Source organism: Anthonomus grandis, chromosome 13, assembly GCF_022605725.1.
Source record: "Anthonomus grandis grandis chromosome 13, icAntGran1.3, whole genome shotgun sequence".
Lineage (NCBI taxonomy): Eukaryota > Metazoa > Arthropoda > Insecta > Coleoptera > Curculionidae > Anthonomus > Anthonomus grandis.
The window spans coordinates 17,189,456-17,203,109 of record NC_065558.1 but is presented as its reverse complement, the minus strand read 5'-3'; the positions used below and the strand labels follow the sequence as shown (position 1 = coordinate 17,203,109).

At 32.1% G+C, this 13,654-nt stretch overlaps 1 protein-coding gene across 6 annotated transcripts in view; it reads left to right on the top strand.

Annotated features, from left to right (window-relative positions):
* Positions 1 to 13,654, top strand: part of LOC126743495 (dual specificity tyrosine-phosphorylation-regulated kinase 2) — a 178,482-nt gene that overhangs the window by 160,402 nt on the left and 4,426 nt on the right. For all 6 annotated transcript variants that reach the window (XM_050450622.1, XM_050450620.1, XM_050450617.1 and 3 more), the window contains 3 exons: positions 8,538 to 8,709; positions 8,766 to 8,909; positions 8,968 to 9,097. In XM_050450622.1, coding sequence (XP_050306579.1) covers positions 8,538 to 8,709; positions 8,766 to 8,909; positions 8,968 to 9,097 — 446 coding nt within the window. The remainder of the gene's footprint in view (positions 1 to 8,537; positions 8,710 to 8,765; positions 8,910 to 8,967; positions 9,098 to 13,654) is intronic.

Here is a 13,654-nt window from a genome sequence, read left to right as displayed (position 1 = left end):
AGAGAGAACAAACGTCCGGGGAACATTTCTCTCAATACTTGCATTGAAGCTCGAGATGTGTGAACTGTTGCCCCATTTTGCTGAAACCAGGCATCTTCCGAATTGACAGTAACAGCGTGATTTTCTTCTTCAAAGAAGTAAGGGCCGATTATCCCTATTTCAGACACGGCGCACCAAACTGTCACTTTCTCACTATGTAGAGACTTCTCGTGTATCTCTCTCGGATTATCAGCGGCCCAATACCGAAAGTTCTGCTTGTTTACCCAGCCAGACAAGTAAAAATGTGCCTCGTCACTAAGAAAAACTGCGCCCTGAGGTAAATTTTGAAGCATAATTTCACATGCAACACGTCGATTGTTCCAATCACGTTTTGATAATTCCTGTGCCAGAACCATCTTGTATGGATGAAAACGAAGATCCTTGTGAAGAATTCTTTGCACAGTGCGGTCAGATAAACGAAGGCCAGCTGCGTGTCTCCGTGCGGAACGTCTAGGTGACCGTAAAAATGAGCGTCTCACAGTCTCGATGTTTTCGGGTGTCCGAGCTGTCCGTGGCCGTGCACCTCCTTTTTTGATAACAGATCGAGTTTCTCTGAAGTTCTTGCCCCACAACACAATTGATTTTCGGTCCAGGACTCCTTCATTTCGCGGAATTTGGAACCTTATCCGGAACGCTCGTTGCGCAGCAATAACTGACCGATTTTCGCGGAGGTACACTTCCACGGCGAATGCGCACTGTGCGTTGGCCAACATAATGCTTCAGACTTAAACATGTTTAAACAAAACAGTTTCCCATACGGCTCTTAGTGGCGGTACCCCCACTATTCTGCGACGCCGCACGCCATTACGAAGGAAGGTTAAAAATAGGGAGACAGTTATGCCGCACCCTGTATAACCAATTCAATTTCTAATTTTCTTACATTTTACGCGTGTAAGTTTGGTCACCTCAATAATCCTACGATAACCAAAATTTTAGGGCAAATTTTATTTATGCACTATACATAATTATGTGTAGCCTGAAAGGCAATTATGCATGCACTTTTAAAACATCTTATTAAAATTACGGAATTTTTTCATAAATATTAAGAAAAGTGCAACCTTTGGTGATTTCTAATCCTACCAGAGTATGTCAACATCAAATAATTTCTTGCTATAGATGGCTAATATTTCTTTAAATACCTTTTGTCCAGACCATATCTTTTGTGGATCCGTAGAATTTTTGTTAAAAAATTTAATTTTAATTTTTGTCCAAAAAATAGGATGTCTTATTTGGTTAATTTTAGTTCAATCGCTTATTTTAATATTGTGTGGGAAAAAAGTCGATCGCCGTGAACTTTTAAAGAATTTTCAAAAAATCTATACTATTTCCTAGAAGAAAAAAAATATAGGGTGACCTTTTAAAGTATCGCAAAGTACCTAAAATTATCAATACGTATTGTATATACTTTCTAGAATTATATATTATTATTTTTTCCTGGATTTTTTATGGAAAATTTAATGACACTTAAAGCTTACAATTCATTAAAACAAAATTGTATTGTTCAAATCTTTTCATTTTATTATTATAGTTTTTCCAATATTATACTATTTAAGAATTTTTCAAAGTGAAGTCAATCTATACTGATAAAATTATAATTTCTTTTTCCACATTTGGCTTTTACTTTTTTAAGTAAGTCTCATATAAAAAAATGTGTGAATCCAAAATGTTATTTTCTACCTTAGTTTTACGTTTTGGTCTTGTTTGAATATTTACGAATTTGTTAGAAAATGAATTTGGACCAATTAAAAAAAATTACTTTTGGAAATTGGGAAAATTTATGTGCACTGGAATTATATTTTTTTCTTAAAACATAAAAGGCTTTAATGTCTTTCAATGTCTTAAGATTTTTTTATTTTTCCTGCGATCCCTTAAGACGTTTGTAATTTAATTTAAATTATAATTTAAAAAAAATAATAATAATATATTGACCTAATTTAAAAAAAAATCAAAAATACTGAAATAACCTTTTTCTTGTTAATTTTTGATAATATACAAGTTGGGGAATTGATCATTAAACATACAGAGGTGCTTAAATGCGATAACTCTAATAAAAGGAGAAAAATTTAAACACTATACAAAAATTAAATTAAAGGTCCCTAAAATATACTTCTTTGGCTAAACAATAAGTTAATATCTGGAGATCTCGGAGGCCATATAATATCCCCAGTCCCACTAATAAGGCGGTTAGAAAAAGTATTTGTTAAATTTTTTTTACCATAGCCACATTATGAGCAGGGTAGTTGAAAATAGACCGATTCCAGGTCTGAATCAGGGAGGATTTGATTGGCAGAAAGATCTTGGTTTTGCAGTAACTCAAGGTTTTTAAGCGTTTAAAGTACAATGGTTGCTCAAAATATCAGCCCAAACATTCCAATTTTGAGGATACTGAGTACGGAATTTAAAACTCATTAAACTATTAAACATTTGTACCTATGTTTTTTCAAATACTAGTAACAGTTTTATGATGCATACCCAGTTCCTCTCCAGCACTTCTAATTAATTGTGTTGACAATACGTAATCTTTTATTCCCCAACCTGTATATTACCTTTCATTTTATACTTAAAGAAAAAATATCGAATATGAAAATTAAAAATAAAGATAAATTGGAATACATCTGCAGACAATTGCCTATTTTGAATATGAGGTTTTGTAAGATTTTTCTACTCATAGTTTTTTTTAACTTTTATATAAACCATATTGTGGATAAAAATAAAAATATATGCCCAAGTTTTTAAAAAAATCATATTTCATACTCCTCTTTCGTACTAGACTTTTCATTAAAAAAAATCATTTCTTAAATAATTTTATGTGTATGTACTATCATTAAGGGTCTCAATTTATCGTCCAAAAAAATGTTGGATGTGTGATAAGATACCCACTATGTTTCTGCACGATTACTTATGAATAATATGTTCAATTATTATAAACATAAAATGGAAACTTTTAGAATATGCTCATCACATGCATAGAATTCTAATTTTAAGAATATTTTTTAGTATAATAGATTTTTAATATTTTAATTAGTATTTTAATTAATAAATAAATAAACAAAAATATTAAATATATTAAAAAATAGGGTTTTTTAAATACTAAAAAGGGTCCCAGGTCAGGAATATTGATTTTCCCAATAATTGGTGATATTGATTAAATAAAAAATACAGGGTTTCTTTCCTTGCAAAGATTATCTTATCTCATTTGTAGATATTAAGTGATATTTTGTTCAGGTCATCTCAATCAAGAATCCAATTGAGAGCACTCACTCTCTACTCCCTTCCTTTTCATGAAATAATTGGAGAACCAGGGAGACCACAATGCTCAAGTTTTAGTATATCCTAAAGAACTCTATGGTTGACATAAAACTAAATTAGTAGACCTACACCTTATTAAATCAAACTGTTCCGCACTAACAACAGTTGATTGCAGACAAGACGATATTTGCATATGCCACTTCTGTTAAGAACGCTTAAAGAATTGATCTGCAAATATCTCTGCAGTATCCATGGTATTCATGCTATTATAATTATTATTGGTCATTCTAAAAACAAAACTAAAACCTTAGAACATTGAAAGGCTAGAATTAGTGAATAACAACTTTGTTTGCGTTCAACATGTGCACAGGGGCAAAAGGAGTGTTTTGTTTACAAACTTATTCATCGATTCTCTGTTGTCAAGTTTACACGCATTTTCGAAAGAGAAAATTTTCAACTATATATCAATACATATAATAATGTTAATTCAACCTATTCAAACCAAAAAAAAATATTAATATTCTTATTCCTAAAACCGCTTCTAAAAAATTTGAAATGGCAACACCGCAGGCAAAAGCTGATGTCATCTTGCGAAATTTCATCTTGACAAACGGCTTTGTGGTTACATTCGGCATTTGTGCATTTCTGCGTGAGGTTCTGTGTTTTTTCTTTCCTTTTAAAGAGTTTATAAACGGTTTATAATTTAGGCCTTAAATTATCTATTAATAATAAATATTTATCATGAAATTTTTTTTTTGACGACGTCACTGGTAAAGATTACTTGTGTCGGTGGAATAAACAATCGATCAAGCGGCGTTGCGATGTTGTTGTCTTTTTCTCTAATATAACGTAATCTACATTCATTTAACTTTGAATGTTGACTTCTTTATAGAGTATCTTATCATATTTTATGAAAAATAAATGCTTCATATTTTATTAAAGAGGAATAGTATTGTTTTGCGCCTGTCAAAATAAGTGACAATTTTTTATTATATTATAAAGTGTGTTTTTGCCATTTCTACATAAGCATTTGGCATCAATGCATCAGAGATGTTTCAAGCAAACAAACTGCCCATAGTTACACGGCAATGCTGATTCTAGCCTTTCAATGTCCCAAGACTAAAACGATGTTCTTTTATTTTAACACTAAAAGTACTTTGATTTGGTTGGGATTTTATTTTCTATTTTACTAATAAACTGTCGATACCAGGCTGCTCTCGAACTTTCACATTTTGATTTCTTAAATACACAAAAGGTGATAATACTCTTGTTGACCACTAATTTTAAACTCTTTACGAATATGCTTTTTTCTAATGATCAAGTTACGAACTTTAGGAGTGAACCAAGGCGGAAACAAGAAGGTTCTATATTACGAACTACAGTAGTGCCAATTGTCCTTTTCAGAAACAATGCCCCAATCTGTGCTATGCCAGATTTATAGTTTGACGTAAGCTATTATTAAAAATTGTATCCCCTGCAGGCCTAAAATAAATAGACCTACTCTTCCTAAAAGCCTTTGCAGTTTATTTACAGATTTTATTATATGACATTGAAGATAAGATTTACATAGAAATAATATTATTTTCTATCATTTCAGTCGTACAAAAATCCGGATGTCTCATTATTAAATTAATGATCACTACCACTTAAAATTACACTTTCTAGATTTTCAATTAAACAGAAACATATTTATTATAATGGACGCCCTGGAAATAAAGCAATTAAAAAGTGAAACTGAACATTTTCACCTAGTAAGGCTCTTAAGATGTGCACCGGTACGGTACTAATAATAAAGTAATAAATACATTTGTTACAACACGCGATATAATCTGATATTATTTACAATCGGTTTCGTTTCAATTATACCTATTGGCGTAACCGGGTTTAATGAGCGCACTTACGCCAACCTATTATCCAATTTTTTATGTAATAATAAAGTGTTAAAAATTATTTTTTTACAGCATGATTTGTTAAAATAAGACCCACTTTTTACATTTCTCTTATTCAAATTTAATGACCAATGAAGGACAAAAATATTCAAAGCGTCGTCCCTAACTAAAGCTTCAGGGACTTTAGGGACTAATTGGTTTGCCAGACGTTATTAAAGCTCCGAATGAAATTGTCACTGGTGAATTAAAAATTAAAAAAAAAACAAACACAGAGTGAATGTGTTTCGTAACGTTATGGGTGTGAAACCTGATAAACTCGAGTCGATTTGTTATTGTTTTATGAATTATTAAACATTATGGTTGTCGGCCAGATTTGTACAAGACCGCTTTTTTTCCGGCGCTATGACTAGCAGTTTTAAGCCCACGCGAGACCAAAATTATTGAGCTCAATTCCCGACACTTCGATGAGAACTTTATTTTGTTTGATTTGATGATGTTACCTTTTAAACAGTATTTTAAGTAAAGAATTGGTCTATCATATTTTTATATGGTAATAATTGTTTGCTTTCAAAAGACGACGTGTTATTTATATAACACTCTAGACAAATCATAGGGGACGGTAGAGGAAGGTTGGGTAAAACGGGATACTTCTGTTTTGTGATCAAATGTGCTATTATCTATTACTACCACTCTGCTAGCACGATACCGTCTTGACGACTCGAATTTCCGAATAAGGAATTCAATGTGAGGGTTTTGACTTTTTGTTTTGTCTCCGGCTTAAAGAAGTGATTAGAGAGAATTTAAATAATAATAGTATATCTTAATTATTGGCATTTACTTGTATGTATGTATACAAGTAAAAACCATTAATTAAGAGTTTATTTAACATATTTGTGTAAGTAATTTTTTCACTCCATTTTTCCCAAATTCATTACTAGCGAAAAATTCCATAAAATAAGCAAATTTAGTTTTAAAAGTTTTTGGGACATTTTGAGGTCGTTTGGAATTCTGAGTTGTTTGTTATATTTGTACAGATTTTTTATTCAAAATATTTGAAGTTTATTTAACCTTCTTCCAGGTAATTAAGAAGATTTACCTATCTTCATTCAACATTTTATGTAAAATGTTGTCATTTTGTCTCATTTGTCATTTTATTCCTGGATTTTGAAATAATTTTTTATTTTATTACAGTTTCAGTGTTTTAAATAATAATAGTTCCTATATTCTTCACATATTTGAAGTCATCTTTTTAATTGATTTCAAGAATTTTGCATAATTTTTTAACTCTTATATATTACACATATTCTATCATGACTTTCAGGCTTTTGGAGTTATTCTCTAACATCTTTCACGCATTGAAGATACTTTTTCACATCTTTAAGGTTTCTGGCTCAGTTTTTGTCTTTCGTCCATTAAAACTATTTTTTGTATAACTCTTAGATACGAAATACAGGGTGTCCTATTTGCTATGTGTGACTATTGCTATTTCCGAAAGTATAGGAGATACGAGGGCCGTTAAATCAGAAAAAAGTTGCCAATTTTGATGCTTATTCTAAATCCTTTTACAGCGTTGCAAAATGTTTTTTAGTTCGTGAGTTACAGGGTGATTTAGGAAAAATGCCAAATTTTATTTTAATTATTATTTCCAAAACTATTGATTTTAGAAACTTACTTTTAATTACAAACTTTAATCATTTTTTTATGACATTTGGTATGTTGGCAGCGGCTATCAACCTTTTTTTAAATACGAACCTGCATTTTTGTATGCATTTATTAAACTTATTTTGGAAGCATTTTTTATTCCGTTTAAATTGATGTATCTCATTCATACGTTTCCAAACATTTAGACGTATTAATAACCATCATCAGGAACTTTTCCTTAGTGCGGATGTGACTTTTTTAATTGCTTAAAACTTAAATACTTTTAGATGCTTATTCTTTTCCTCATGATTTAAAATTTAACTAATTAAAAGCTTAAGTTTATTAAACTAGTAGTTATTTGTGTTAAACCCGATGAACCTTAATCTAATTGTTAAAAAATGTAGTTTTAAATTATGATACTTATCGATATTACCCATTCAATTTAGTTGGCTGTAACAATAGTTGAAGTCTGCGTTGTCATGATTACCAAACAAAAATAATATTTTTGACAGAAGTCATCAAGCGTTTTTGTTCATGTTAATATTTGTTGGATTGGTAATAACGGTCCTATAAATTGGCCCCCAAGATCGCCTGATATAACACCCATGGATTTGTCCATATGTGGTTCTATTAAGAACCAGGCTTATCAAACTACAACTTTAAAAATAAGAGAATTGTGCAATAAAATCTCAATTCATTCAACAACATTCAAAGAAAAATTGTAACCAATGCGCGCAAATGCTTACAAAATAATGTTGGTCATTTCGTACATTTAGATTAATTTTTTAATCTCCAGGCATTAAAAATAAATTTTTAATGCCTTTCAGTTATTTGAAGAATTTTTTTGTATGTTTTTTAGTCATTTAAAATAATTTTTGTTTTTATTCTAGGATTTAAAAATAAAAATACTTTTTTATTTTATTTGAGCCATTTCGTGTATTTTTTATGATTTTCAATTATTTGAAATTATTTTTAATTTTGTTAAATGATATTCCATGTATTTGACAATTTTTTTAAAGTATTTTAGCCATTGGAAAAAAATTTCGTGTTTCTCAGACTTACCATTGTTTTTTATATCTTCGAGGGCCCCGAAATAAAAGCGTTTAATTTTTTTAAATTAACTAAAGTATGGTTTATTCTAGGTGTGAATCTCACATTTAGCTGAAATTGACTTTTAATTGGTGAATCTTTCACCCAATATAAAATAATCATAAAACATATTTGACCATCTAAACAACCAAAAAGAAACATACATTTGCCTTTTCGTTGCTATATTCACACTAATATATTACTTGCCACGTCATCTGGTGGATTATGTCGGCAGGATAGTGCAAGTATAGCTACCTAGTTAAGCTAATTGTGTGAAAATGACTCTGACTGAAGAATTGAATTTTGTGAGAAAAAATTAAAAAAAGTTGAGGATTACTCCTGGGTTGCTTAAAAATATTTTCAAAGGCCTTTCAATGTTCTAAGAGTAGCTACGTAATAGATACAAATATTAATCTTAATCCCAATCAACGTAGGCAACGACTGCATTATATGTAATCGAAACGTTGTGCTAATGTTTGTAACAACACTACCAAACAACTCTATTTACCCATACAATGTCTTTCCGTACGTGATTAATTTAAAGAAATCCAGTATTCAACCTAGAATATTTTTTAAAGAAAATGTGCCTATATTTAAGCTAAAATTAATCATCTCATTCTCATTCCGTAGGAAAACGTCCTACTCAAACAACGAGGCAGCAGCTCCATTAAAGTGATAGACTTCGGAAGTTCTTGCTACTCCAACCAGAGAGTCTACACCTACATCCAGTCTAGGTTCTACAGATCTCCAGAAGTTATTTTGGGTTTGACCTACGGTACCTCCATTGACATGTGGAGCTTAGGTTAGCACAAATTTCTGGATTATTTAAGCCATGATAGTAATATTATTTATTTTCAGGTTGTATTTTGGCGGAATTATATACAGGTTACCCACTGTTTCCTGGAGAGAATGAAGTGGAGCAGTTGGCTTGTCTCATGGAAGTACTAGGAACTCCTCCAGATGATATCATTAGCATCGCAACCAGAAGAAGGTTATTTTTTGGTGAGTTTACTAAAATCTTTATATAGACTAGTTTTTAAAGATATTTACATTATTTTAGATTCTCGAGGAAACCCACGTTGCATAACCAACTCGAACGGCCGCAAGAGAAAACCGGGAAGCAAGAACCTCGCCATGGTACTACGTTGTAGCGACGTACTCTTCATAGATTTCGTTTCAAGGTGCTTAGAGTAAGTATTTGTGGTTCACATTACAGTACTATTAGAATTAAATTATGCACTAGCAGGGGCTTGACAGACTGATTCAGTAGCGGGTTTACCATTAAATCTCTGAGACGAAGAAATATATTTAATTCCTAACATTTGAATTGAACCTTTGTATAAATCCTTATTAGCTGAGCGTAGTCTCTCCTTGAAACTAAAAATTAAAAATGTAGGGAAATTTAATGTGGTTAGTCGAGGCAATCGGGCTCATGTTTGGCAATGGCCTAAAAACGTTAAATGCATACAGATTCAAGCAAAATTAGTGTAAAGGCATAGGGATGTCAAAATATTTTATCGTAAAAATTACGTCAAATTTCGGGAACAAAATTAATAATGACCTGCAATGGGCTTAAAAGCCTAAGAATACAAAAAGTGCAAAGCCCAAGTAAAAAAGAAATTGTTCTAAATACCATGAAATAATTAAATAGTCTTCAAATGTCAAAACATATAAGAGATGACTGATTAGTGGAAGAAATAAAATATTATCGCCTCAAAGAAATAGCACGTGACTAAGAGATTGGTTGCCAAAGAATTGAGCCAACTGCTTTTATGAACATAGTTCTGCATATGTTTATAGGACATTTTCGACTAGAATTGACCTAAATTAGAACACGCAATGAAATTTTGCCCCTAACTTCGCAGGACACCCATAAATTTTTAATGCGAATATCTTTCAACGCAAAAATGTTAGAAATACTAAATTTGGAAGGAGGAAGAAGAACTAGCATATTTAGGTCATGGGGTAAGTGAGCAACCTCTTGGGCTCTATGCATCCCAAACCCTAAATTTTACATGGCACCACCCCTTTTGTCACACCTCAAATTAAACATCTTTTTGAGTAGTATTCATTTGGGCATTTTTTTAAAATTTGATACAAAAATTTCCTAAAAAAAGAACAATTTATATTAAATAAGCTAAGTTAAATAAAGGAAACATTTTGATTGTTAAATGCTTTCCTAAGATGCTCGAACTGCGTTCCTTTTTAGGTACAAAGAATATTTTTTGCTCCAAATACTTGAAGTATAATGGGTCAGGTTTTAGTTATCTTCAATTAAATTATTTCAGTTTGTCGAAGTGTATTTCAAAGATATTATACATAAACGGTTAATTTAACATAATTTCAAACGAAGTTTAACATTTAATTTTTGGTATTCATCTGCTATCGGACATGGTATACAGTTTAGCTGAAAGAATTTAAATTGTTTTTATTTATGGGTCTGAAAATCGTTGCAATTGTTGAAATACTGAAAAAAGTCACACTTACATGAGGCATAAATGCGTATGTGAGCACTAATTTTATTAACTTAAATTTCAAGAAGCAAGATTGGTGGCAAGCAAAAAAATGGTGTGGAGTACTTGGTGAAGCAGTACAAGTAGAAGTGTTAGGACATTTTGTTACGAATCCTTCAATGTCTTTACGGCAAAATCTTTTTCATTCGTACGAAATGCAATTATTTTAGGAATTGTGTGAAAATGACTCTGACTGAAGAATTAAATTTTGTGAGAAAATAACAAAAAAATTAAAGATTACTCCTGAGTTGCTTAAAAATATTTGTTTAAGCGACAAATGTTGTTTTTTTAGCTGGTTAGCAAAACCAGTAACATAAACATAGGTCTGAGCAAATTCCGTTGATGCTCTTCGGCAACCAATTATAACAGAATGTGCATTTATTCGAGAAGAGTGTTTTAAAATGTACAAATGAGTTTCAAAATAGATTGTATTTTAGTTTAGCCTAAGCATCTTATTTAATAAAATTGCATTTTATAAAAATTAATTAATAATTTTTTTTTCTAATTTTATTTAATTTTTTTGATCCTATATTATGCAGATGAATACTACTTAAAAAAGACCTTTAATTTGAGGTATTACAAATGGGGTGGTGCGCATTAATTAAAATATTATTTAAATTTAGGGGTTGAGGAGCAGGAATGAAGCCCAAGGGGTTGCTCACTTTATGACTGAAATATGGCAGTTCTTCCCCCTATTTATAAAATATTTGTACCAAAGTTCGTTCTTTTAAATGTTTTAATTTAAAAGATATTCCCATTAAAACTTTTCCAATCGACATCCTTTATAAAAATTTACAAATTGAATGATTCAAACTTAGCAACATATTAACAAAACTTTTAAAATGGTTTTTATATATATATATATATATATATATATATATATATATATATATATATACAGTAGTTTATCTTTCATTTTCGACCGTAGATCTAATGATGCCTCCTAGTGGGCGAAACACGTGTCATCTTTAATGAACTAAATATAGATTGAGACCATTTGCTTTGAGTTAAATTGCCTATTTAATCTTACACCGGTATTTTGGAGCATAATAGACTTGTTTTCTAAATATATTTATATGTAGTATTTATTCTTAAATTTTAAATTTTCCATTTTTTTTACTTGCAAAAATTTAACTTACTTGGAAATACTATTTTAACATAAAATTCAAACATAATATCCTATTTAAATTTTTCTCAAAAAATTCCACTCTTTTTATCTAAAGGATCAAAGTGCTTATTCACATTGACCGCCTGTAGAACCTGATGACCCTTAAAGCCTTCTCCTGTTCTCGTATAATATTTTCTCTCTCTTGCATCTATTTGCTTATCTTCATAAAGTATTTTTGTAAAAACGACTCTATAATGTTTACCAACAGATAATAATCTTTCTTACTTTATAATGACCGTTTTAGACTATTGGTAGAAACTTTTCAACTTTCAAACTTTTTTAAAAATAACCATAATCTTACACTAGCCTTTAAAACTGTACCCTCTTTGAAAAAACACTTGGTAAATACAAAAGATAAAACGAAGCAGACTTTGAAATCTGGGGTGTACTCGTTGAATTGTAGTCCGAAACGTCGCTCCATCTCGGTCTTGGTCTGCCATTTTACTTCTCTTGAAGAATTGGTAATATATCTTGGTCTTCGCATCTTGTATTAACTCCATCCTTCGCTAACCTCAAATATAAGACTTCTTATATATGCCACACTTTCCCGTTCCTCTACTTTGGCACAAGGTTTGCATTGTGGCTGGCAAGGTCTCCTGGATAAAGCGTCTGCGTGGTTATACAATTTACCCGACCGATGTTTAATGTTGAAGTTGTACTGCTGCAACTTCTCTAACCATCTTTCGACTTGTCCTTCTGGATGTTTCACCTGCAACAACCATTTTAGAGCTGCATGGTCTCTCCTAATCAGAAACTCTTGTGCATATTCTTATCTTATATCTTGGACTTGTGATAGCACAGCTCCAATACCAATATTGCTCGCATCTGTATCCAAAATAAACTTTCCTTGTTGCTGTGGGTATCCTAATATGGGACTGGAACATAAAGCGGCCTTTAGCCTTCGAAAAGCGAGATTGCACTCCGTGTTCCATTAAAAACTGGATTTATGTTCTATCAACCTATGTCAAGGGGCAGCAAAATTGGCAAATTTTTCGACAAACCTTCGGTAGAAAGTGCAGAGTCCAAGAGAACTCCTCACTCATGTTTATCAGGAGAACCTGGCCAGTCCTTTATGCTTTCCATTTTTTCCCGGTTCAGTTTGTATTCCTTCTGATGATACCACATGCCCAAGACAATTCACTTTCGGCTGAAAGAGCGAGCACTTCTTTGGGTTCAATTTAAGCTGCGCATTCTGGATTTTGTTAAAAGCTACTATTCGGTTTTCAAGAGGTTCATCAAAAGTTTTTCCCATTACGAGACAACATCGTCAAGGTAAACAAGGCATGCCTTCCATTTAAGTCCTCTAAGAATAAATTCCTTTTTTCCAGTTTTACCATTAGGCTCTTCAATGATCTCGGTGTGCTCGCGGAGATCATTGCAAGGATGTTGGCAATGCTTACGGGAATGTTACCTTCTGATGTTACCAGTGACTTTGTCTCAAGATATTTACAGGCATTTTCTTGTCCTTGGATCAATCCAATGCGGCTCCCATAATTTTTCTCCAATTTTCTAAAAATTATCTTTTCACTATTATCACCCACTCGAACAGAATTTGCTGCCACAACCCTTACAGCAGCTGCGCCTTCACTTGCAATGGAGAAAATAAATTCTTCTCAACCGAATCTAAGATTATTTAGCCTGTTGTCGAATGAGAATCCGTGCTATCTAATAAGATCCATTCCCAAAATAGAGACCGGATATGGACTTTCATCTCCCCAGTAACATTCGCCGAGTCTCCAATCACCGTGCATCAACCTCCGAGATAAAGGGCTCAATCTTTGGTCCACGTACTATGCTTGATCTTATTAGAGACACTGCTGCTCCTGTATCAACCGTAATGGTAACCGATCTTTCATTAACTTTCGCTTCAATGGTCAGGTTTTTGGTCGATTTTCCCAGGCTTCTAATGGAGATAATTCCGGGGCCTTTATCTTCACAAGCCAACACGTGCGTCTTATTTCTGACGGTATTTAGTTTTTCTAATTTGTCGAACCAGATTCAGCGATCTCTGGATGGCGAACGAGATCGCATCAGGACTTGACAGTCGCGTTTTATGTATTCAGTGC